The sequence below is a fragment of the Camponotus vicinus genome, unplaced genomic scaffold (assembly GCF_025532165.1).
Source record: "Camponotus vicinus isolate PSW18456_S1 unplaced genomic scaffold, iyCamVici1.0 SCAF_7, whole genome shotgun sequence".
In the NCBI taxonomy this organism is placed as follows: Eukaryota; Metazoa; Arthropoda; class Insecta; order Hymenoptera; family Formicidae; genus Camponotus; species Camponotus vicinus.
The window spans coordinates 8,345,040-8,372,045 of record NW_028141979.1 but is presented as its reverse complement, the minus strand read 5'-3'; the positions used below and the strand labels follow the sequence as shown (position 1 = coordinate 8,372,045).

Sequence of the window (27,006 nt, the reverse complement as noted above, 5' to 3'; positions counted from 1 at the left end):
AATAAAATAGTAGTAATCTACCATAATAATTTTCATTCGCGAATTTATAAAGAAATAGACAAGAAATTTTCATTCCTCTCGTGATATCCATAGAAATATATGATAAGCTTATTTTTTGAATTTTTTGAAATGGAGTCAACCTGTGAACGGCTCATATTATCGATCGCCTTAATTTTAATTTTAATTTAATTTCAATTTAATCGGCAGAGTAATTGTATGCGATGTGATTATTATTTTCTATTTTTTTTCTGCAAAAAAAAATTGTGGAAATATCCTGAAAAATCAGATCTTGTATCTTTTGTGTTCAAATCTATTATAATATCACTCAAAAGCCATGCTTTCTCTTTTTTCTCCGCATGCTTTTTTAAGAAAGAAATTTTTCTGACTTACCGTTTCTTCGCTGAACTGGCTACGGACGGTTCTACGACGAGCGAGGATCCGAGATAGGTATATCCTGCAACGAAAAAAAACCAAGGATCAAGTTTTTAGGCGCGCCTTTAAAGTGGTGCGGGAAATTCGAGTAACAAACACGGTGACCGATAAATAGAGCGATTATACCAATCTCGCGGACCGGACCCTTGTTACATTGTAACGCAGTGTGTACCTTTTCGCCTATTCATGCACTAGGAGCCAAATCGAGAAAGGTTAACGGTTTAGTTTCTTTGTAATGGTATGAATAGAATGGCACGAAATAATTCCTCACGCACAGCGAATATTAATAATAATATCTGTGATTTTATTCTTCTTATTGTGTGCAAAGATTACGAATAATCTTATTATTAAAATTTTCCGAAGTAATTTCTTCTTCGCAAACACTTGTCAACTTGTCAATACCTATCTTAATAATATTAATATTATTTTTTATTATAATATTAATTTTTATTAATATTAATTCTAATATTATTTTAATAATATTAATTATAATATTATTTTTATTCTCTCTAAGACTATTCAGAAAACAATGTTTTTTTCTGAATCTTGTTATCTAATAATTCTGTTTTAATTTAAATTTATAACGATTGGATTTTCAATTTCCATGCAACGCTGCTTCATTATATCGCAATGAAGATATGTCCCATCTTGTTTTCAATTCTCCAACTACATTTTTGTCGCGCATGAAGGTTCCGGGAGATGGGGACCGCGGAAATATTTTCGCCGCAATTTTCTCATGCGTGTCTCGAGTCGAACGGCAGAGAATTGGATCATTGGGTCAGCGTACAACCTGTTTGAGCCGCGACCTCTGACCCCGGGGGAGACGAAAGACGGAGGACGAGGAGGCTTTTCCCATGGAAAAGCACGCTGGCCGGACGCCGCACCGGTTCCGCGCCGGCCGCTTCCGGGTTCCGGTATCGCACGTGTGCGATACCTAACGGCGCAAAAATCGCCGGAGAATCGAGCCGACCGAAAAGCTATATCGCCGGCTACGACCTCACTCATATTCTAATCAGGATCAAAAGGTTATGTGAACCGTCGGACATTTTGGACGCTCGCGACAAAGATGGAGACGGGGAAGAGATAGTTGGCAGAGAAATAGAGGCAGAAAGAGAGAGAGAGAGAGAGAGAGAGAGAGAGAGGGGGGGGAGAGCGCACACGTATTTCCTTTCGTTTCTTACGTGCCAGGTGTCGTTTACCGGTCAAGCCCATCTAATTTCTCATGACCGGTTCTTGGCCGCGCGAATCGCGAGCAGAATAGAATTCGCGAATCATTCTCGCGCATTCGAGCGGCCGTTCGACTTCGTAAGCGCTCGTTAAGTGGGATCTCTTGAGGAACGTCAGGCATGTTGGACCTCTTGCGATTTCAATTGTCTCGTCAAAATCGAACCGATCGTTTCCCCCGTCCCTCTTGGCATTCACGTCCTCGTAGCATCGATTAATTGTATAATTGCATCGTTAATTATCCATAATTATAATTCCCCTTTTTCGAATACGATTTGTTTATAAGCAATTAATTAATCCTTATTCTTCGTATAATTCCCCTTTTTCGAATACGATTTGTTTATAAGCAATTAATTAATCCTTATTCTTCGTATGATTCCCCTTTTTCGAATACGATTTGTTTATAAGCAATTAATTAATCCTTATTCTCCGAATTCTTTTTTAATCCTATCAATGATAGCGATGTACCTGAGCATTTCGCTTTTCATACATTTGTAAAAAATATATTGGAGCAAATTATTTTGCAAATTTATTACTCTAGACTTATTTAAAAGGATCAAAGAAGGCGTATGAATTTTTTCAAATTTTTTTGAATATTTTTACTCGAACAAAAATAATCCCTTTGTGCACTTTAAAGGTGCCAAAAGTAGCAATATAGTGTAAGGATTAATTGATCAGACTATAAGAGCGATATGTAAGATATACAAAGATATTTTTAAAATTACAAGTACTTGACATTAGATTTTTTATTAGATTGTATCTAATAAAACGTATTTTTTAATCACAAACTAACAAATTCCGGTTTAAGTAAATAGATGAGCTATCCCAATTTTAAACGCGTTGTCCTTTCGAAATGAAATTTTACTAGTTGTAAATAAAGATTAGATTTTTTTTGCGGTACAAGAGCGTGGATCGAGTGGAACTAGAGTTTATTAGCTGCTGCGCTCAATACACATGCACATCCACATGTACGCAATGAAATATGTATACGTACAACGCGGCTGGACGAGCTGGCTTGGGAATGCGAATGAATCAAAAGTACGAATATGAAATGGAACAAGGAGAATGAGGTAGCAGAAAAATGGCGCGTTCGCGTGTCCCTCTCCCTCTCGTCAGCGTGATAGATAAAGAGAGATGGATGGACGGGAGGAAAAAGAGGAGTAGCATCTAAATAGCTACTTAGTATGTTTCGCGTCAGGTCTCTCCCCTCGTCAGATTTGACCAGCAGTAATAATATTCGTAAGTGTACCTATCTAGAGACGAGTGTGCTCGAGAGACCGCGTAGCCAACAGGTTTCATGCGAAAGCCAATTCGGAGGTAGGCGAGAGAAAAAGAAAGAGAGAGAGAGAGAGAGAGCCAGGATACCAGGATCTCCTGACGAGGCTTTAATTCGATTCTTATGCCGCGTTAAATACGCCGCGTATTTTACGCCCGATTTCACGTGCCGTGAAGATGGGACGAGATTGCACTGGCGGGGTTAACTTTGTCATCATAAAAGCTGGCCAACGCGGGGCTTGACGATGCTACAAAGTGATCGGCGACAATAATAACAACACTAATTACAATAATAATAGAGAGGATAATAAAATGGGAATTTTTATTTCTACTTTTGACGGAGGAGAAATAAAATATTGGTGACACACCTGAATCACATGTAATTGATAGAGCATTGATAGATTATTTATCACAGGTTTTATAGAGTTGTCGATATTCAAATCTCTAAATTAAGAATGTTGCAATGTTAAATGCGATATTATATTCCTTGGATCTTGTGTTACTTTTCACTTGAAGATATTTACTAGATGAAATATATTATTAGATATGTGAAATTATTATTAAAAAAATTTATTAAAATTTATTAGTATAGCTCTTGTTAAGTTTTTCTAGAGTTCAATTCTCAAAAAAAAAAAAAAATATAAATAGCGTGTCGACTCAGTATATTGATTATTCTTTTAATGACACGACATTTTACCTGATCAAAATTTCTGGAAAGATAGTAAATATTTTTTTTACATATATTTCGTGTGTAAATTTATTTCTTCGAATGTTTTGATCCGAAGAACTTATGATGCATATTTCAATATCTGAGTGAATTGATTAGGCGTACGGAGGATTTTTTTCAACAATCTTCGCGAACTTCCGGGAAAACTCCGGCGCTCCTCGTTTCGGGCAACGGGACACCCGTTATACGCTTAAAATATACCGGCATCTTGTATGGGGCGCGTTGCGAAGAAATGCAGAAACAGCAGTTGCTATGCTAGATGGTACTACTCCCTCCAAAATACACGCGTACATAAACACACACACATGTATACATTCTCTCTTTCTCCCTCTTTTTTCCTGCGCGCGTGTTAATAGAGTAGGTGCAAGAGAGTAGAAGAGAGAAGGAGGGAGAAAAAGCGAGGAAAAAGCGAGATGAAGAAAGAGAGTATCAGCTGAAGAGACTAAGATAGGAATGAGAAACACTATGAACATAGAGAAGGGGCGAGTGACGAAGGCAGAGTGTATTTGGAAAAGGGCAGAGAGAAGAAAAAAAGACGGGGAGAGAGAAGCGGGGGAAGGATACTGAGAGACGAGGAGGGAGTGAAAACGAGATCGCGAAGGCAGCGAGCGAGCACGGGGGATACGAGAAGATGATGACGAGTGAAAGAAGGAGCGAAGGGAGGGCGAGGGGGAAAGCGAGAAGGGGGGCGCGGGGGCCCCCGTAGAGCTCGCGTGGTCCGGGGTCTGAAAGCGGGTTTCGGAGTCGAGCCTCGCGAGCCGGTGTATGTATTGTACAAATGCGGTGAGCACAAAGAGGAAGAGAGAGAAAGAGAGAAGGGGGGGCCAGGAGAGTGGTAGTAGTAGGTTAGCAGGCGCTCCACTCCCGAGGGAGAGGTTGTTAGCGGCACATCTTGACGAATGAGGAGGATGGCAAGTGCCTTTATAGTGGGTCAGCACTAGACCTGGGCACCCGGCCAGCAGCCTTCAAGGTCTCCTTAGAGTGCGCGCCCTCCCTTCACCCTCTTGCCCTATACCTCCCCTCCTCCTGCTTCTCCGCCAGCCCTTTTTTTCCCTACAACGAGCGGGGCCGCCAGGTAGGTGAGCCCGCTTCTTCTTCTTTTTCGTCCTCCTCTTGCCGGTTAGGGTTGGGTTAGATTAGAATGAACTAGCGGCGAACTTGGGCTCTGTCTCTCTCTCTCTCTTTCTCTCTATGCGGATGTAGTAGAAATGCCGCGCAACCTACCTAATATATATTCATTCGTTTTCTCTTTCTTTTCCTCTTTTTTTTTCAACCTTCCTTATCGCCCTCGTACCTTGCGAGCGAACGAGCCCTCTGAAGTACGGAACGAAGTTCCTGACGCTTTAGATTTTTTTACGCGTTCTACCTTGTCTCGGGAGATGCGCGAAGATAAATTTTTCGAGGCTTGTTAAAAATTTTGGAACTTGCTAGATTTTTTTTTTTCAAATGCGAGATCGGTCATGTTGGATTATTTTTTTAAATAAAAAGAAAATAATTTATAAAAACGTGCACGTATGAAAAAAGTTTTTTTCAAAAATATACGAAGTTAAATGTCGAAAATGAATATTTCTCGAAATATAAAAAAGAGTTTCTCAATTTTTACCGTCACTTTTTTTTCGCGCGCCAAATCGAACCCATTTATCAAATCTGTCAATAATATGCGCGAGGCGACATTTTTCTAAAACATCGCCGGGGATGACAATGTTATGTCTACAGTCGAAAACATGGGTGTAGAATGACAAACAAGGGGGCACGACGTAACCATGATATTAAATAACAGCTATTAAGCACCGTTTCTTATTTGTCGGTTATTTTCAGGGCAAACGATTCTTAATACTCGAGGGAGAGAGAGAGAGAGAGAGATATTGCTCGGTCGACGGATGTGAATCCCGACTGACGGGGCATCCGATGTGCAACGTTAGCGGTTTCCTATCTTGTCTGATGGCGATACGGGGCGTGAAGCTGCTTCTGGTAGTCGCTCGTCTCTACGTGACTAACTTCCCGTTTTTCATTCATCTCACTTCCAAATAAAAAAATTAGGGCTGTTATTTTTGATAATTTCGCAGCTTCGAAAAATATATTCTTGCAAATTCATGTAAGAAATGTTGAAAATATTGTAAATAAAAGTGAAAATTAATTAATATATGTACGCACAAAATTATTTAAAAAATAAGTTATTAAAAAATTATTAAGAAATTATTAAAAATTATTAAAACATTTTTAGACATTTTTTAATTTAGCAACGTAATTACAACGTTTTATCAGATTTTATCATATAATTTTATAAATGTATATTTATCGCGGTGATATAACCTTCAAAGCTTCGAAACTTTGAAATTTCGATCTTTAAAAATTTTAATATCGAAGCCTTCGAATCTAATCACCAGTCCTATTCCAAATTGGCTTTACCTTCTTGAAAAAGGAAAAGAATTTTTTTAGTAATTTTCGATATTAAATAGCGATATATCCTCAATATTTAAATATTTTTACGATTCAATATATATTTGCTGCACGCAAATCGCGGACGTCATCGTGATAACACGATATCGACAATGTTGAGGAAGAGGCAAGAAGGTATCTTAGGCAAAAAGAGGCGAAGAGAATCCAAAGTACATCGGCTGCCACGGGTAAGTAATGAAATATTTGGGTAGCGCTGTGCGCCTCGGGAACTAGAATGGGAATGGGAATGAGAACAGGTTCCTGTTGCGCATTCTCTCTCTCTGTTTAGGTCGATGTTGAATACCGATGCCGTGGACACGGCGGTTGGCACGGTTAGGTACATAAATTACTATTGGGTTACCGCTCGCTGCCTCCTCAGTCTCACGGAAATCCACCTTTTGCGATCCGTGACTCACACGAAGAGTTCTGAGGTCTCGAATTGATAAGAACGGCGTTGTATCGGGAAAACGCGGGAAGAACGGAAATGACGATTTACTTTCGAAGATACGATAGGAAATTTTGAAATTTTTCCTCGTTTCTAAAAATAGCCGTTAATATGATTTTCGCTCTATTAAGGTGATTTGTTTCTCACTCGAGACGTCTCGATGTGCTTGCAAATAAAAAAATAATCATTCTGAATTAACTGATTAATATTGAGAAATGTTTCATAAATTAAAATAGATTTTAAGTAAGATTTTATATAGATTTTATAAAGATTTTTTATATAAATAATAGATTTTATATTTTAAATAAACGAGATTTTTTTTTAGATTTTAAATGAGATTTTTTTAGATCTTATATAATAATAGATTTTATACAGATTCTTTTATATAAATAATAGATTTTATATAAATAATTTTGAGGTTTCTTTTTATAAAACACGCGTGAATATTTAAAATATTTAAAAGCAAAAATTTGCTTAAACTATTATCTTCTTAAAATACTTATATCGGGAATATTTTTAAATGAGAGAGAAGCTTTGAATATTCATAAATAGAATTCACTGACAGATTTTTAGATAATATAATATATTTTCTCGAAAATACAAAATTTCTCGAAATAAAAATATTATTATAATACATGAAACTATATAAATATAATTTCTGCACGAAAATTCCGATTCTTGCAATACAATTTTCATAAAATTATTTTCGACAATATTACGCTTGATATTGTTTATTCGCATCAATAAAATACCTAGTTATTAGTATTTCCGAATTATCAGTTTTTATAGGTTTATTTTATTCGAAGTTTTCCAAAAATGTTCCTAAATAAGTTTTCCTAAATTATCTTGTAACGAACCATAGTTTCTAAAAAAAAAGCACCATGAATTTATCGTCTAAAAATCTTTACATTTCAATTCTTTCTACCATAAAAGTACCTTTCCCTTTTCAAATGTTATCTTCACTTTGTGAAGCCTTGAAAGGAGATATTTGGAAGAATCGACGCATTGTTTGACCACTCGTAAAGCTACGGGACAGACGGACATGTCGGTGCGATAATTGATGTAAAAAAAGACGACGGCGAGAAGGAATAGAGCAATTAAGTCGAAGGTAGCCTTTAAGATCGAGACGCGGAGACGCGATTCGAAACGAGGATTATTCGAGGATGAGGTTTTGTACGATTGTGCGGTCGCGTGATTCCAGGTAATATATCTTACCGAGGCCATGTGTCGCTATCGGTGAGGAATATCGGTGAAGCTCTTCCCTTTTAGTGCAACAAAAGTCATCAGAGATACAGTCGAAACATCTACGAGCTACAATGGCAGATTTTGGTAAAAAAAAAAGATACACATGGCCTGCATTTATTGCATTATTTTACCCAAGTTCTTATTGGCATTATTTGCGAATAATTTTGCTCTTAAATCTGTTCATTTTTTGTGTATTATTTTTTTTTTTTTTAATTATTTATTATTATATATTATTATCATCATTATTACATTTATTTTTTTTAGATTATCATTATCATTATTAAATTAAAAAAAAAAGAACTGAGTCGCAGAATTGAAATGTTGCTATTTGTATGACTAAAAAATATTGATAAAAAGGATTTTAATTAAAATTGTATAAAAGGTGATAAAAAAGCTCGAGTTAAAATTGTAATTAACTTCTTAAAATTAATTAATCATCTATTATGCTTCGAAAAGTTGAAGTTTGGGTTTGAGAAGAGAATATCGCGAGTTCGTGTCTCCTCTCGACGAATGATCTCGGGTTAAATAAAACTGTACCAGTTAGTCAATCCGACGTTGATCTCGTCGCGGTAAAAACGTAAGGCAACAGGAATCGTTTAGGACTCGGTTGGCCTTGTGGCCTCCTCTTTCTCGTTTCTTCAATCCCGCCTTCTTCCTCTCTATCCCCCGCATCCTCGCGCCTTCTCTCTCACTCTTTATCTTTTCCTTCCTCCCTCTCTCTCTCTCTCGCCCTCTCTCTCTTTCTCTCTTTGGCCGATCCCTCGGCGTGAGAGCGGCCACACAAAGAGAGCACGAGAAGCACAATGGATTACTTAGACGGGTAGGTTAGTTTGCCGAATGAAGCGAGCCGGGCCCACGCACGTTAAGATAGGTCCTGACTGGGAATCCGGCGAGAAAGCGCGCCAAACGCGAGAAGCTTCGTCCTCGACAGCAGGACTAATTACTCCGGAACGATCCTCCACTCCGTTGTATATAATACTAATGAATTATATATTTATATACAGGGTGTTCCAGATTTAACGAATCAGCCGTTAATAGCAGATTCCCGAGATCATTTGGAGACGAAAATTCTAATACCAAAATGTTGTGGAAGACTTCATAAAAAATGTTCAAACTACCGACTATTATCGCATCGAAGACACAATCGCGCTCACTGCAGAATCATACTTTTTATTTTATATTGATCCTTCTATTGATATCGATATTATCGCGCCTTACGCGAGCTTCTTGATGCGCTATGTCGCTGAACAGGAGAACGTAACGCGCCGATTGGCAATCTTTAATCTTTTGTAGCGCCGACACTACATCTTCCTCATCATTTTGGTATTAAGATTTTCGTTTCCAAATGATCTCAGGAATCTACCATTAACGGTTGACTCGTTAAGTCTGGGACACCTTGTATATATGTGCTGATTTGTTAAGTCTGGGACACCCTGTATATATATGTGTGTGTATATTATACGCATATGTGTGTAAGTCTTCAGTTACCTCATTAAATGAATTTTTATGGCTGTTTAACTCGAAGCGCAACAATCTGTCAAAATAATTGTCGAGATATTTAAATATTATTTTCGATTGCTCCTAATATTTTCAATTTGTGACTTAATCGCTCATTTTTTAAAAATTACATTATTCATGTTAGGAACCTTCTGTCCGTTAGTTGGGACGAGAATAGTTGTATCCGAATAAACGTAAGCTGGCATTTATATGTTTGATATGAAACGTGAAATACATGGATACGCTGTGGTCTACTAAGCCAATTATATTCTGCTTTCGACTAATTACTTCCTCTTCCGTAGCATGTAGGGTTGCACCCCTCCACGTTTTTTATTTTTTTCTTATCTCATTCAAGATTACATATATAACATATGATTCATTGCAATACATAAATTTTTATATTCCAATCCGCTGATTATGATATAGGATGGAATATGAATCAAGAGGTAATTCATTAATTACTTGATGTTGTATTGGTCAACAGCACGTAATTTGGAAATACGTGTAAATAAAGGATCATAAAAAATTGGGAGATTCTCGAATGAATTTAGTCGTTGAAGAAAAAGAGTTGAACGAATCTCTAGCGCGCTCGAAGCGAACTTAGGATGTTCTAAACGTGCGACCTGACGACGGGTCGTCCTTGGTTCTATCGATCAAAAACGAGCTGCATCCGGCTCACACGAGCAGCGAAAGCATTATCGAACTTATATGTTTCGGATACTCCGGTTTCACGCTCAATGTATTGAATTATTAGCGCACGATTCGACGTTGTCTTAATTATGTCGTTTAAATTGGAAACAAAATCTGATTTTTCCTTGGCCGATCTCTTCATGCCTTTTTTTAAGTGTTTACAATGAAGCTGAATCAGTTAAAATCAGTTATATAAAATCAATTAAAATCAGTTATATAAAATCAGTTAAAATCAGTTATATTTAATTATGCTTTTTTGAATTATAAGAGGGATAATAATCGATATTAAATATCTGAAATTAAAAAAAGATGCTATTAACAAAAATTCCTAAGAATTGTATAATTCGTTAAATGAAAGATCCAAGTACATAAAATTATTTTGATATTTAAGAAGAAAAAAATTAGAATTAAATAATTTGTTTTATTTTAAATTATTTTAGAAATGAAATAAAATTATTCATTTTATTTTAAATTATTTTAAAATTGGAATTACACTATTATGTTATTGTAAATTATTTTAAAATTAAAATTAAATTATTGGAATTACATTATTATTTTATTGTAAATTATTTTAAAATTAAAATTAAATTATTCATTTTATTTTAAATTATTTTAAAATTAAAATTACATTATTTATTTTATTATAAATTATTTTAAAATTCGAATTAAATTATTTATTTTATTTTAAATTATATGTTTTAATTTTTTTACCAAAAATATGTGAAGCTAAGAACAATAATATCCAATATTTAAATTACAATAATTTTTCCGAATGTTTAATGTTTGGATGTCGCGTATCCCTCGTGAAAAGTTGCTCTTAAAACAGGGAAGGAAAGTCCGATTAATATAAGTCACTTTTTACGCCATGCACTTTTCTAATCGAATGATGCTAAAGTATCATTCAAAGTGCGACAATCGAGGATGATACTTTTGTAAACGATTAGTTTCGACGAAATTAAAAGCGGTGTTGCATCATGCGATAAATCACGCCGTAACACGAAGAACACTGCATCGATGCTTGCCATATTGCGAATTGCATTGATCGGAAACGACACGTTACTCCTTGATGGAACTAGAATGCATTGCATTCGAGAAAAATAAAAACAAAACGTTCCGTCGATCGTAATCCAATCATCGTTTGTGCCAGATTCTCGTAATCGTCTTTATGCTATTTTTAGCTCTTCATTTCGAGGAAATAAAAAGAAACTTTATCACATGTTGTTACATATCACGTATTAAAATTTAACGTTTGATTTTATTTGGATATTAAAGTTCGTATATTGGAGTTTTATTGTATTTACTCAAAGTGAGTAATAATTTCAAGTGTTACATTTTTGCCTCTAATTTTATGAACAGAAATAATTTTTTTCAGAAAAATTTTATATATATTTATAAAATTTCTTTTGTGTCACAAAAGTAGAACAATTTCTTAATAAAGTAAAAAAATATTGAAATTATCATTTTCTTAATTATTCCATTAATTGCATCTACATTTATTGTCACAAATGACAGTGGAATAATTAAGAAAATAATAATTTTAATATTTTTTATCAAATATCGGGAATTAATGCGCATTTTTAGAATTAAATAATTTGTTATATTTTAAATTATTTTAAAAATGAAATAAAATTATTCATTTCATTTTAAATTACTTTAAAATTAGAATTACATTATTTATTTTACTATAAATTATTTTAAAATTAGAATTACATTATTTATTTTATTATAAATAATTTAAAAATTAGAATCAAATTATTTATTTTATTTTCCTCCAGATCCGCTCGCGACTTTCAAAGCGCGTTTGTCGATGAAAACTGGCGCGGAGGAGCAGAGATAACGGCCATTATGCGTATCTGTGAACGGCGTACAAAGTTCAGAGATTCGGGCCGGACCGCGTATACGTTTCACGGCCGAACTGCGTAAAGAATGAAGGAGAAAAGTTGATTAATAAAAAAAAAAAATTTAAACTTTATCACCGAGCAATATTCCCCGACACACATCGCGTACATCCTGGAAAGATCCTTAATAACCCAGAGAGAAAGCTCTCGTATCTCGCGACTTTTCCCGAGAAGCGGCTGCGAACACGCGGTGGCCACCGTCGCAAATTCGGCAAGCAAAAACGAATCTCGTGACGAGGGGACGAGACGGGAAGAGGAGAGGAGTGGAGGAAGAGCGCACAGAGCGAGAGAGAGGTCCAGGGTCGCGCTGCGCTCGTTCGTAGATTAAATCACTCGGTCACTTTTCTTTCTAGCCAGCCGGCTGGGACAAAGGCCGGCGTTTCTGGGAAGAGACTTGAGGCCCGAGAGACTTGAGAATTAAAATAATATCCGCTCGTTCGGAGATTAATGGCGGTGCGCCGATGTAATTTTTCTCGACGGCGTCCTCCTCCCTCGCATCCAAGAGAGAGAGAGAGAGAGAGAGAGAGAGAGAGAGAGAGAGAGAGAGAGAGAGAGAGAGATAGAGAGGAATGGAGGAATTTCCCACTCACACTCAGCATCGCCTCTCGATACTGCGATGATTCGTGAGCGCGAGATAAATCGATTCCTCGATCTTTATCGCGGATTACGACGACGCCAAGTTACGTATCTTCGATCTCGAATCAGGCGAGTAACGAATACCGCGAAATTTTCAACGCTTATCTGCGAGATACGAGGTTACGCAATGATTTTCCATGATTATGGTGGCTGACGCTTTCATTTATATTTTTTTAATACGAGTTCGAGATTATTATTATTCAGATTCGCTTCGTTATCGTTGTTTTAATGATTATAAAATTGGGAATCGCGTTATCTTTCGCAAATATTTTATCTAAGATTCCTTCGGAGGCGATATACCGAGCGTATCGTATCGATTATATAATAAATTACCGGGACATAATATAAACATCACGCATGATTCGAAAAAAATTTACATAAATCGTGTCGTTTGATTTTTGTCGATTATTCTTCCCGAACCCTCTATAATTCTTATTTTCGTGTGTTTCTTAGGGCACGAAGTGCTCGTTTTCTTATCGTTAACTGGGGATTGAGTTACGATTCGATAAAGTCTACGTGACTCACGTTCGATTCGAGACGATCGAGACTCAAATCGTTTTTGCTTTCATCATCGATATCATAATCATGCTAAAGAAAATTGTCCTCGTTGTATTTTCCCTTTTTAGAATCTCGTATTAATATAAAATGCGTTTTAATTTCTTAGGGAGAAATTGATTTCATGTCAAATATTATGTCAAATTTACAAAATTTACAAATTGCTCTTAAGTACTTGGCTAATAATAATATTATTGATTTCATATTTAATTTTGATATTTTATATTGTAATATTTTTTTAGGAAAATTATTTGTTTTGTTTTTGAAAAAATGATTTTGTGAGGAAATTTACTGTAAATTATTTTTAAGGACTTCTTTATTAAACATTTTGTTGCATACAAGGTAGTATATTTTTTACTTGGCGTATTTTTTTACCTTTGTAAGGTTTTTTTAGAGGGTTTTTTTTCTTTTTTAGAATCTCGTATTAATAAATTAATAGCGAGATGAAATTTCCTATTTAATATAAACGCGATATAAACGTGAAATAATGTATGTGAACGGAAATAGGAACGAATCAATAAGGATGTAAAATATATACGTGTCAATTAAATGTCATTTATAATTCTAAATATTTGAAATATTTATTTCATTCTTTTTTTTCTTCTGTGAGAATTTTCAATACGTATATATTATTTATTCTAGCATTCTAAATTTATAGCCTGTTGCGATCAATAATTATATATTTCAAGTAAATTGCAAAAAAAGGAAAATAATATTATACAAAAGCGTATTTTTGATTTGACATTTAGAAATGCGCAAGTCACTCCGAAATAATGCTATATATAATATAAGATTAGCATGATTTATATATTATATATTATATAATTATATATTATATATATTTTATATTATAATAATATAAATATAATAATAAAGTTTATATTATAATAATACAAATATAATAATAAAGTTATATTATAATAATATAATTTATATATAATAATATATTACATGTATAATAATTATGCACTATAATAAAATATGCGGCAATTATTGTGACTTTTATATATCCTTTCTATTTGAATAAGATATATTTTTGGGAAAGAACGAGCATGTCTAATTACTACGATTTCCTCGGTTCACAGTGGGGAAGGGTCCATTTTACGCTCGAGACTCGTAGATTTTCTGAAATCGTAATTTTCCCGAATACAAATCGGTCACGGGAGATAATTCTTACTCTCCTCCTCTTCCTCTTTCCGTGAAATCACAAAATACACGTGAAGGACCAGCGTAGCTTTGATTATGCATGCAAGTTTCCCTTTAGCCTTTGCAATATGAATGAACGTCTGTTATAGACGACTGAAACATCGATCGGCATTTCTCTCTTGCAAATCTATTAAATATATAATTTTTTCATACTTTATATTCTTATATGTCATAAGTTTATTATATTTTTTTATATATATGCTTTATTATTAAATAATTTATATTATAATAATTTATATATAATTTATATAATTTATATAATTATATGTTTTTATAGAGATTACTAATAAATGTGTTCTTCACAACATTTTATGTAAAAGATTTATTTAAAATATTTAATTTTCTATCTAATTAATTTCTGTTATAATTAATTTCTATATACATAATTTGTTTACAATTCTTTTACGTTATTTTTTCCCCTTTGAAGAAAGAGTCTTATAAGTCTCTTTTATATTTTGCATTTTTTATCTATTTCAGCCTCGAACGTTTTAATTTTCTTTCTTTCTCTCTCTCTCTCTCTCTCTCTCTCTCTCTCTCTCTCTTTTGCAGAAAATTGGGTCTTTTTGGAAGCGTATTCGGTGACACGTTCGCCTGCTCGCGAGCTACAAAATCACCGTAAGTTCGGCTCGTACAACCGACAGGCAGGTGCGAACGCGCGAGCTTCGCTCGTATTTTTCTTTTTTTTTTTCTTTTTCATTCTCCCCCTCCACTTCGAGGCTCGATCGCCACCTCTTCGTCGCTTATCCTCGACGATGGATACGTCGTTGACCGGTTCATTGACACCTGTCGAAAGACTTGGGTTTCCTCCGCGTGTACCTGACAATTACGCGCACGTGGGCCGGTTCTCCGCCTTTTTCTCTTTCTCTCTCCTTCTTTTTCCTTCGCCCTTAACCTTCTCGTAAGTCTTATCATTTATCGCGGTCTTTCAATGCCTTTCAATACCGCGGCCATTAAATCTTAAATGAAATTTCTGTCAAACTGATGTCTGCACAATTAGGGTCAATCAAGCAACGAGATCTCTTTTTTTCTTTGTACACTTATTTTCTCAAAGATCGCTTCGTCTTTCTTAGCGCTTTGAAGAAAGTCTAATGTGTCGGAAATTTCTCTCGACATTTTTAAATTAAAAAAAAAACAATAGATCTCAAATTTTGCAGGAAAACATTTATTTGAGGAGGGTAAAAAAAGAAAATGCTGGCTGGATTCCTAGTCTCAATTTTACAAATCTGTTCGCTCCGAATTCATTGAGACTACTCTGAATGCTAATCGACTGATTTTGTCGTCGATGAGCGGCAATTAAGAGTTAACGGGACATTCGAAATGGCCGGAATGCTATCTCGATTTCTTAATAATTTCGCAAAACCTCGTTCGAAATTCGCGACGACACTTGGACGAAATTCACACATTCTCGGCTCATGTTTAAAATTCTCTTACATTGACTATTTGACACATTATTTTTTACGCTACTTATATTTATGTATCCAAAATAAATAGTGCAATTGAATTATTGAGGGAATAAGAAAAATGGTATAAACATAATTAAATGACATAATGTGTGCTATAATAATAAAATTAATAAATAGTTAATAACCATGAAAAATAGAAAACTTTTTTAGATCTGTTTCTGATTAAATTGATACAAAGACACCTTGTTTTCTTCGATTTATTGGATCGGGTAAAATTGCACATTCTAGCTATTTTTAGAAATAATTTATTCTTTTACGAGGAATTTTTCAATTATTTATTTACTGATAATATGACAAACTATTTTTTGCACTAAAGGAATCCTTTCTTCCGCATTCATAATATATAAATAAATAATAATAATAATAAATTTTATTGAGAAAAATTATTCAAAATGTTGAAATATTTTCTTATTTAATATTTTTTGTTTTATGATAATTAAAAATGATTATTTTATCTTTAGGAATTTTAAATCAAAATTAAATCAAAATTGTGGTTCTTATGTCAATTTTGATTTAATTTTTATATAAAATAACTAATTTAAAATAACTAATAAATTTTAAAATTATTTAAATTAATAAATTATTTCAAATAACTAATTTTTATTTAAAATAAAATGCCTTTTTCTAAAATTATTTATTTTCGATTGATAAATATACTGTTTAATTTCACTGATATCAAGCAACTGATATCGTGTATATAAAATTCAGAGCGTTACCGAAAAAGCAGATTGGGAGGGCGAGGTTCAATGAAACTCGCTTCATTGAAAAGTCTCTTCTCTTACTTAAAACTCGCGGAATCGGACGCCACAAATGTGGACCGTACAAATGACGAATAGAAACACACGGAGCAGACGAGAAGCGACTTGAGGCGCTTTCGTTATGTCGAAAATTCCGGCGCGCTGTTTGTCGAGAAGTCAATGGCCGGGTATCTAAAACAAACACGTGTCTCTCCGAGCAGAGCTGGATGGAGGTCACGATAGACAAAGATGTGTCCTCTTTCCAAAGAGAGAGAAAGAGAGAGAGCGCGAGAGAAATGTATATTTTAAGAAAAAGTTTTCCAAGAAATAAAAAATGTGATAAGAGGTAAAAGCAGAAAATATAACAAGATACGTAAAAAAAAAAATAAATAAATAGAATTACTTCTGAAGATAACGAGAGGAGATTAGAACGTCGGAAGTGTGCATTAAACGAGACAAATTTTAAGATAATAAAAAGGAAGAGAAAATCCTGAAGATATTTATTTATTTCGGTGCGAGTCATATCTAGATTATGCAAACGCAACGTGTCGCTCGAGCTTAACGCAACAAGCGATACTCCGAGGTTAAAGCTAAATTTCCATAAAGTAATCGCGAGCAAGTTCCTAAAATAAATGCGATAAGAACGGGAGGTTGAGGGCGACAAATAGAGAGCGAACTGTTGAGATCGAACATCTGGAGCGCGAGTTTCTGAAGAGAGAAAGCGAGCGTATTTATTGCAATTTTCTCGTAAACCTTTCTTTAACCGAAGACAAACTTAAGACGCTGCTAAATAATAATCAATAATAATCGATAATAATTCTCTATCGGCTTCCGCGCGGTTCTCGTCAAGCAAAATCGCTTTGTAATTTGCTAGAAAATCATGAAGAAGAAGACGAGTAAAGACAGAGAAAGAAAGAGAGAGAGAGAGAGACACACATATATTACTGCGGTCTCTCTTCGTGGCGCTAAAGATAGCGACTTCCTTCCTCTTCACAAACGCATCGGCGTTTCTTTCAAACCCTCCTCGCGTCGATTCTGCTCCGTTTCTTTAATTCCGAGACGCTATAGTGTATAACTCTCTGCTGAATAATTAAATAAAATTAAATAAAAAATTTAATTAAATAAAAAATACCGCTCTTTCTTTTCCAACAAATTCCTCGACGTGGAAAGTTAATATCGTTCAACGATCTCGAAGTGCCTTTCGTATATATTACGCGTTTCCGGAGCATTATATCGGAGCACGATATAAAGACGTGCCGAGAACGTGATTCAGAGAGTTTACAGAAATATATCGCCATTTGGGATCGCACACGAGGAGCAACAAGTACGACAGCTCTATTCAACATCAGTGATATAATTGACTGGCATTAGTTAATATTACAGTCGATATCGCGGGACAGTTCCAGATGACAGCTCGGTTGCTTCGGACCTCGATACGAAAACGCGAATGGCTGTAGAAATAATGGACACGGGGCAAAGTCTTGTTCGAGGAACGCGATAAGCAAGGTAAGGTTTTTCGCGAACCCGAGAAGCGTCTGAAATTAAAAGAGCCGAGACGATCGTCGCAAAATATCCGCCTCGCTTGAATTTCGTTCATTCAAGAAGATAAAACGAGGAGGGAGATTGAATTTCTCGAGAAGAAAAAAATCAAATCACGCAGAAAAAGGAGAATATTTTAACGCTAATCATCTAAATACGTGGCATTTAGGCGGAGCTGAAAAAAGCGCCGAGCTTGAGGAGGAATTTTCATACCTCTCCGGGTATATAATATAAATGATACGCATCAATCAGGTGCGGTGGATTATAACGGTTGATAATAATGATCGCGTTCGTCGTCCGCTGGAAAACCATTATAATAATTAACGCTTTCTCTCTCCCTCCGTCTCTGTCTCTCTTTCCCTCTCCTGTCCTCGTCTCTCTCTTTCTCGGCTCATGTCGCGGAAAGAGCATCGAGGATTGGCAGGCCCGAGAATTGCCCGGCCGCCCGGGGCCTGTGCGAGGAGGAGAGGCGAATCGTAAGGTCCCATCAGTGTCGGTTACCTGGTGTACTGTTAACAGGTAACTTTTTTCGGGGGCAGGTGGTCCCCCCGAGCGGCGGGCACGCGACAAATCAAGCCGGGGCCGGGGCAGCGATTGCAAAAAGAAGGAAGAAATTGCGCGCGCGGACATGTTTATTCGGACCAACTTGAGGACCAACGTCCGGGGGGAGGGGGAGGCAAGAGGGAAAGGTGCGAGAGAAATAATACCGAGTCATTGCACCTTTTTTTGCCGAGCCTTCCTCCTGCTTTCGAGGTGCGTCGAATTACAAAGTACCCGGGTTACCGGGAATCATGCGGGGCTTTTTGCGCGAAATTTTTTTTTCGAAAATTAAGCGCGGGACACGGGTACAAACAGATCGGCGCGACGCGATCCGTCTCAATCGACGTAGCTTCGAAGAAAGACGCGCGAAAATGAGCGACTCGTTCGAACGAATAGATTCTTTTTTTTTACTTTACGGAATATTTTTTTAGGGAATAATTTTTATAATTTTCTTTCAAACGCTCTTTATATTTATTATATTTTTTCTAACCTTCCAACTTTTATGAGAAGGGCGTGAAAAAATTGTAACGTGCACGTCTGAAGTGATCGGACGGCCGTTTAAACTGTATTTCGGGAGAGAGAAAAGGAAACGTGAAACATCTCGAGCAAATGGGACGCCTCTTCAAGACGTTTAAAAAAGAAGTATATCGAGCACGCAGGCAGTTTCGGATGTGAATAATGTATTCCTAGGAGCATCTGCTCGCTCTAGCTCTACATCGGTGGATGCAAATTCTCGCATTACATAGTATCGGAATAGAAAGAGATATGCATGTGTATTTTATACTATAATTATTATGTGTATATACGGTGTATATAATTATATAAATATTAAATTATATGTTATATATATTAAATTTAATATAAATTATTTAATTATAAATTCAGTTTTGAACAATTTAAAAATTTCTATATCTGTAATTAAGCAAGAATATATATTATATAATACAATTAAATATAATTATATTTAATTGTATTATATAATATATATTCTTGCTTAATTACAGATATAGAAATTTTTAAATTGTTTAAAACTGAATTTATAATTTTTTCCAATAAATATAATATAATATGTTCATTCATAAACATATTATATTAAATAAACATTCAATGTAAGAATTTAAATAGAAAAATATTTATGACAGAGTGGAGAATATTATATATTATTTGGAAATAAGCTTAAGGTCCCTTAAGAAATATTTACCTAAAATCCTAAAAGAGAAGATAATTTTGCCTCTCTTGAGAAATATCTAAAACCAACTATAAAATCTCAAAAAAAAAGGTTTCTTTTATTGCTCGCAAGGATCAAAGGAGAAAAATTTCCGAATAAATTTAGAATAAATAGTTATCTTGTGAACAAACAGTTATCTAGTACCCTTGGGATTATTTGAGCTTTGAATATTTTTGAGTCTCGTGCCTACTCCCGATAAATGACAAATCTCGAGGGTTTTAGAAGATAACGGTTGATCGATTCGGCGCAAGCCAGCGTGCTACAAGGAAAGAAGAAAGTGCTAGAGGAGGCGGCGAGAATGGAAGAATGTGGCAGCTTCCTGTTGGCGTCTCTGGCTCCGACTTTCGGCTCGGCTTCGGGATCGTGCTGAGCAGAATGGCGTGCACGAACGCCGGCTGTGAAAGAGGAAGACGCATGCTGTGCACGCACATGCAGGCCACGACATAGCTTTATGGCGTGGCCTGCGGCCGGCGTACAATTTGGGAAAAATCTTTTGAGAAAATCCTCGAAAATGTTTTCGTACGTTGCAGGAAAAAAGAGATTCGAAGGAAGAATAACGGATTTCCGTTGCTTGAGATATTAAATATTTTCGAGTAGTAAATTATAAACAATATCGAGATATATATATACAAAAAGCGCAATAATTTATTTATATATACTGCTATAAAAATTTATCATAAATAATTTTGAAGAATAATTATTAGTTTTGAGAGAAAAGATATTTTGAATATATATAATTTAGAATTTATTAGAATTAATATAATTATTTATAATATAATAATTATTTCTAATATATTAATATGATTATTTTGCATTTTTAATTATAATTATTATATATGATATATTGAAAGTTTTGTTTCAAAATTAAATATGTTGTGTTAGACTTTTTGAGACTCAAAGTTGTTGTATCTTAATTATATTATTATTAAGATTTTTAGTCCTCAAAATAAATTTGATTAATATGATTAAATATATTTATATGATTAAATATGAGTCTATTGTGGGAATTTGTAAATTATATCATTGAAAATCTACTAATCTACAAATCTAAAAATACCTATCAGATTTTTCAATATGTTTATTTAAACGTAAAATTTCTTAGATGATTAAATACGAATCTGATATAAAAATTCTGATATAAAAATAATGTTCTCATTATTTTAATGTCATATAATTATAATTATTCTTCAAAGAATCCGAAAAGAATTAATTTTTTTACGGCATCTTTTTAGAATAAAATACCAGATATCGATAGAATGACGCGGGCACTAACAAAATACGAATCCCAGGTAGCTGGATACTTTGTTCCGGTACTGGCGACTGCTCTAAAACGATGCGAACACAGGGCTCGCTCGTTCGCTAGACAGTGCGAGCCGCCTAAAGCCCGATTAGACGAACCGCGCGCTCTTGGCTCTTTGGCAGAGTTCTCTTCTAAAACCTAACTCAACAACCCACCAAACTAGTTCTAGCCTCGGCTCGTCGCTAACGTTCCTCGCGCGGCATTGTATCCGAGGATCGGCCCTTACGCTGCAGAAGCAACGACCGTATTGCTAACGAAACGTAGGGGGAGAGGAAGCGTTCGCTCCAGAGAGAGAGAGAGAGAGAGAGAGAGAGAGAGAGAGAGAGGCTCGGGGTCCTGGCTCTCCTTCCTGTAGCTCACTTCTAAGCAGCCCTTTCGCGCTCGCTCGATATATCGGCCAAGAGAATACAATTACGTATATGGGAGACATTTTAAGAGGAGACTTTCTCTGGGGAAATTTTCTCTACATTTTTTTTCCCTTGAAATGTAACTCGACGCGCTAAATTTAAAATAGACCGCAGCAGACGCCATATTTAATCATGAATGTCATATTAATCGTAATCAAGACAAGAAATATTTATTTTAAGGACCAAAAGTCCTAACGGTATTATAATTAAAATACAAGAAATTTGAGGATCAGAGACCTTAATAAAACATATTTAATTTAATTTCGAAACAAAACTTTCCACGTCATATATAATCCTTATAATTAAAAAAATATATAAAGTATAAAATTAAATTAAAATTAAATTTAAAAAATATAAAACAACTATATTAATAATAATAATTATATAATAGATTATACATATATAATATTTTTAAAATTCTAATAATTACTCTTCAAGATCGTTTTATTGCCGGAATTAAGAAAAATATAAAGGAATCCTTGAATAAAAATTCCACGATATTATAAAAGCGTTTCATAATCGCGAATAAATGTCGTATCCAAAATTTTGTCGGGCAATAATAATTATAATTGATCGAAGAATAATAATCTCCCGTTCTTCCTATGATCCTACGTCAAGTATACAAGGTGTTGGTTTCGAAAAAGCACGTGTTTCCGAATCGAATCTCGAGAGCGTCCGAAGAAGTTTAAGAGTGAGACGCGCGTGCATCGACGTTTTACGTTTATGGACAGTCGTCAATGGAATTTACGAGCCGAATACCGCCGAGAGAGAGAGAGAGAGAGAGAGAAAGAGATAGATAGAGAGAGAGAGAGAGAGAGAGAGAGAGAGAGGCATGGCCGCGGAACGTGACGAGTAGTCGCGACTAGTCGATTTTTCGGCGGCGACGAGGCGGAGGAGATGAGGTCGGCGGCTATTCGCGATGTAAATTTCAACCTCGGAGAAGACGACGATGGCGGCGACGGCGGAGGCGGCAGAGAGGAGGGGAGAGCGGGGGAGGACGGCGGGAGCTTCATACGTCAAATGGGCGCGCGCGCGCGCTCGCCGCCATTCGCGACCTTGACCACATTTCTTCTCTTCGGGAGACCGATTACTACTAGTCGGCGGGCGTGACTCCTCTCGTGGTGTCGGCTCGAAATTCTCACGATCGACGGGATAAGTCGGCAGTGTTTTTAGATAGAAATTAGGTTAGGTTAGGAAATTAGGTTATCGAGTTAACGAAATATGAAGCGCGAGCTGTACGATGTCTATTTAATTTTTTCTCTTTGAGATTAAAAATTCTTTAGGGGGGAAATATCTGCTCTTTCTTCTGCTTATATTTATTTTTACCGTTTTATGGATGGATTTCTCGATAATATTTCGGATAAGCAGAAGAGTGTAAGAGTTTCTCGCTGGAACTTTGGGTTCTTTTTTCTTCAATGATTCTCGACGAGCGTTTTATATATCGAGTTATACGATATACGTGTCGTGTTTAAGATTCAAACGAATGCGAGATTGGTAGAGTAGCAGCCCCGACTAATGTTATTGTCGACAATCTAACGATTAACGCGTTCAGCCGCCTAACGTCTCGTCACGCGTAGTTAAGTTCCATTTGGCTGATGATTTTTGCGCGCGTCATATGCGTAGAGAAGCACTTCGCTGGACAAGAGTTAAAGTCTCTTTCCAAAAAGTTGACTTGACCAATTTGAAAATTCGTTCTTACACTTTCAGTGTCTCCTGATCTCTTTTGAAAATTCGCAGAAGTAAAAAGCAAGACACTTCGAAGACCCAAAGACAAAGATTTAAGTTAGGATTTTTTCAAGCTCGCATATTTTTAGCAAAATCTCTTTCTTTAGGTATGCAACTAGCATCCTAGTATTGTTAGAAGACAGATGGAGGGAAATTGCCTGCTGAGGAGCAATTGTTGGAAATTTGTGAGAAATTTATGAGAAGAGAAACTTGTCGGCGGGTGTCCGTTCGAGTATTTTGCTCCTGGCAAGGACCATCTTTTTTATCGTCCGCGTCAAATTCCTCGAAAATTCGGCGTGCTTGGTTTTGGCGGGAAGAAGCCAGAGCCTCGTAATCGAGGCGATCGAGACGACGGCACGACTCGCGTCATTATCAGCAGCTTATCGCACACAGACGCGATCTTGTCGAGGCTGGCGCCATTTTATCGTCATTTTTAGCGCCTCCGTCTCGTGGATGAGTTTTCCGCGCGAGTCGAGCGAACGGAAGTGCCTCTCGTTTCCGGGAAACTCGGCGAGACGCTCCTTTCAATAGACCTCGACTAGACCCCAAGTTAAAGCCGAAGAAAAAATATACATAAAGAAGAAAAAAATTCTTCCAAAAATATCTGTAATCTTATAACGAGATTATTCCATGTCTTTGGCATCCTTGAATCACCGGATGTTCCACAGTTATCGTACATTTTCTTTCGAAACGTTTGTGTTTCCAGCGACTTTTGAAACAATGTTATCGCTGATAATTGCAATTTGATTTCCCGGTAGGTTTCGAAATGAGATAAGATATCGTCGCGTATTTTATCGATGTATAGTGGACCTTCCCGAAATACACATGGCAAGGTTAGAATGAATTTCATCGTAAACACCGAACAAGAGGCCGTTTTTTTTTCGACGAAAGTCTAAATCGGAGATTCTCGCAAAATAATCGTAATCTCACTCGCACACTGAATCGAATTCTCGAGCCTAGGAAGTGCGATAAGGCTCGAGATATAACGTTAATTATGCGCGTATCTGCGCGATTTTGGGACATCCTAATTTCTCATTCAACTTGCGTCTCTCTTAATCTGACAACTTAATCGAAACTGAAAAAGTTCAAACACAATATCGAATAAATACATTATTTGTCTATTTTATTTTATCTTATTTTATTATTATCAGTATGATCGAACGCGTAAGCCATTTTAATTGCAAGTATTTTGCATTAATTACATTTATACATTTATATGTGTGTGTATAAAGTCTGTTGTATTATTATAAATTTTTTTATAGAAAATTATAGAGATGAAAATATTGTATATAAGTGTTTTGTAAAATTGTAACACTGAGGGAATTAAATTTTGCATTGCTAATAAAAATCAATTCGATGAGAGGCTATTTTTACAAACAGCTGTCAAGTGTCATTTCAATGTTTCATTCTCAATTGTTTATGCGCCGAATAATTTATATCACACTTGGATGATTTAATATAATATTTTTATAATACTTTTACCTGAGCAACTAGAATTCTGCAATTATTTAAATATACTTTTTTATCTAATAAATTAATATATTTTTATCATCACAACTAGAGCTGAATTATTTCAAACACACACGAGGTATCTTAGATAATATTGACAATTGATAACATTGATAATTGATAATATTGAATATTGATAATATTGATAATTTGACAGTTTCGTTGTTCCATCGAGTCATTATTTTATGCAAACCGGAAGAGGCGTCTCTCGCGAACGTCATCCAATTTCACGTCAAAGCTTGCGTTTATCGAGAGGAGAAAGGAAAAAAAAACAACGGGCGGTCAACTATCGATGTGACAAACGCAACGTGACATTTCGAGGAGAATCTTTCGAGAGATATTTCGTCGCTTCTCAACAAAATACTCGCTCTAGCGATTCAGAAACATGCCGTACGCAAATCTTTACGTCCACTCGACGTTCTTACAATCTAGCAAGAAGCGGTTTAAGCAAAGCTCGGAGATGAAGGTTCATTTTCAATGCAATTATTCACTCTGTCACATTTTAACGCGAATGCAAAGCAGACGAGTATCAGGCAAGATTGTTAGATATAACAAGATCTTGTATAAACAGCAGATGATTAGATAAGAGTGAGAAAATAATAATAAAAAAATATTAAGGATAATCTAAAGCAAACATTCCTCAGGAATGTGATTAGAATCTTTATCTCCGTCTACAATTCTCGCATTGGCTACTTATATCTATGGGAAAGGTTCTTGCAAGCTCAACAACAACTGGCATAAGCTTGGGAGAGAGCAGTAGCGTAGGTGGCAAAGCGTTAAAAGCGTTTTATTAGCATACAAGTGATCAGCGAAGCAAGCGCTCGTTCCTCCAGGATCTTCTTCTCCCGCCTCTCTTCATCCTTGTCGTCGTCGTCGTCGTTGTCGGGATGAAAAGCAACGATAAAAAGCATTATAAAAGCATCAAGAGGCTTGATTCAGCTCATAAGCAACGACTCACCGTTCAGCTTGTCGATCGCCCGATCGGCCGTGGACTGATCGGCGCAGTCGACGAAGGCGTAGCCGCCGCGCTTCACCAGGATCGTGGTGCAGGCCAGGCTGTGCTCCTGGAAGAGCTGCCTCAGGGCGCTCTCGTTGCAATCTGACGGCAGATTGCCCACGTAGAGCTTGGACATGGTGGCTGGCTGATCGCTTCTCGACGCTATGATGCCGGCTTCCACCGAGCGCGGTCACGTGCGTATCGGTGCCTCGATGACGGGCCTGGATGGACGACGGTGCGCGTGCGCCCGGCTCCGAGTACTGACCTCGTCGTAGACACGGGGGCCACCGTCTGGACTACGTGGACCCGGCGCGGGAAAGAGAGAGAGAGCGCGCGCGGACGCGAGCGAGAGGAGGACGATGATGATGATGATGATGAGTGGGATGACGGGGGTCGGGTTATGAATCGCGAGGGCGAGATCCGCTGTTTCCTTCTTCTTCCTTCCCGCAGGACGAGACGAGGTTTATCTATCCGCGGCCGAGGAGCGATGATGGATCGCGGCGGATGGATCCTGGCGACGGGGCTCCCAGATGGACGACACAGGACACGGCGAGATCGATCGCGGATCGCGCGCACACAAAAAACGCGGAGATAAATGGGGCGAGGAAGCACACGAGGTTCTTCTTGGATGACTTGCGACGACGACGAGATCGATCCTCGACTTGGGCTCTCTTGGTGGCACCTTCTTTTGTTTTCCGCTGCTAGCTTCCTCACGCCTCGACTGGCCGACTGCGAGCCGCTCGATCCGCGGGTAGGCGACGACTGTGCGTGCGGTCTCTCTCTCTCTCTCTTTCTCTCTCTCTCTTTCTCTCTCTCTTTCGTTTTTCGTCTGCCTCGCAAACGCGGCGCTGTTGCGCGAATCTGACGCGCTTCCGGTGGCTGTCCGTCAGCAGCTCGATCGCAGAAACCGACGACGACGATGGAGACCGGCCGGCGTGTCCTCGCAGAAATGGCTCGCCCCGATTGCTCCGAGTTTTAAGGGACGCGCGCGTTCGCCAGGATCGTCTCTCTCTCTCTCTTCCTCGCGGCGACTCGCGGCGTGTCCAAGAAATTGTCCCCCTCCCCTCTGTGTCTCTCTCTCTCTTTCTCTTTCGGCGACAACGACGCACCTTCCTTCTACAGGCTCTCCTCTCTTTGGCTAGACCGCAACGCGACGGGATTCTAAGGGGCTCTCTCGTTCGGCACATCGTGCCCCTCTTTCACCCCTTTGCCTCGCAGAAGACGAGGAAGGGGAGAGGAATCGAGACTCGATGCAAACTCGTCTCTCTTCCTCTCTTTCCAGCTAGCCCTCT

At 37.0% G+C, this 27,006-nt stretch overlaps 1 protein-coding gene across 6 annotated transcripts in view; it reads right to left on the bottom strand.

Moving 5' to 3' along the window:
• Positions 1–26,804, bottom strand: part of Imp (IGF-II mRNA-binding protein) — a 107,883-nt gene extending 81,079 nt beyond the window's left edge. For 2 of the 6 annotated variants that reach the window (XM_083105043.1, XM_083105044.1), the window contains exons 1-2: positions 25,676–26,804; positions 391–454 (exon numbers count right to left, since the gene is read on the bottom strand). In XM_083105043.1, the coding sequence (XP_082961169.1) occupies positions 391–454; positions 25,676–25,850 (239 nt within the window). In that variant the 5' untranslated portion in view covers positions 25,851–26,804. The remainder of the gene's footprint in view (positions 1–390; positions 455–25,675) is intronic. The other 4 variants (XM_083105046.1, XM_083105047.1, XM_083105045.1 and 1 more) reach the window with 3 other exon arrangements.
• Positions 26,805–27,006: the final 202 nt, after the last annotated feature.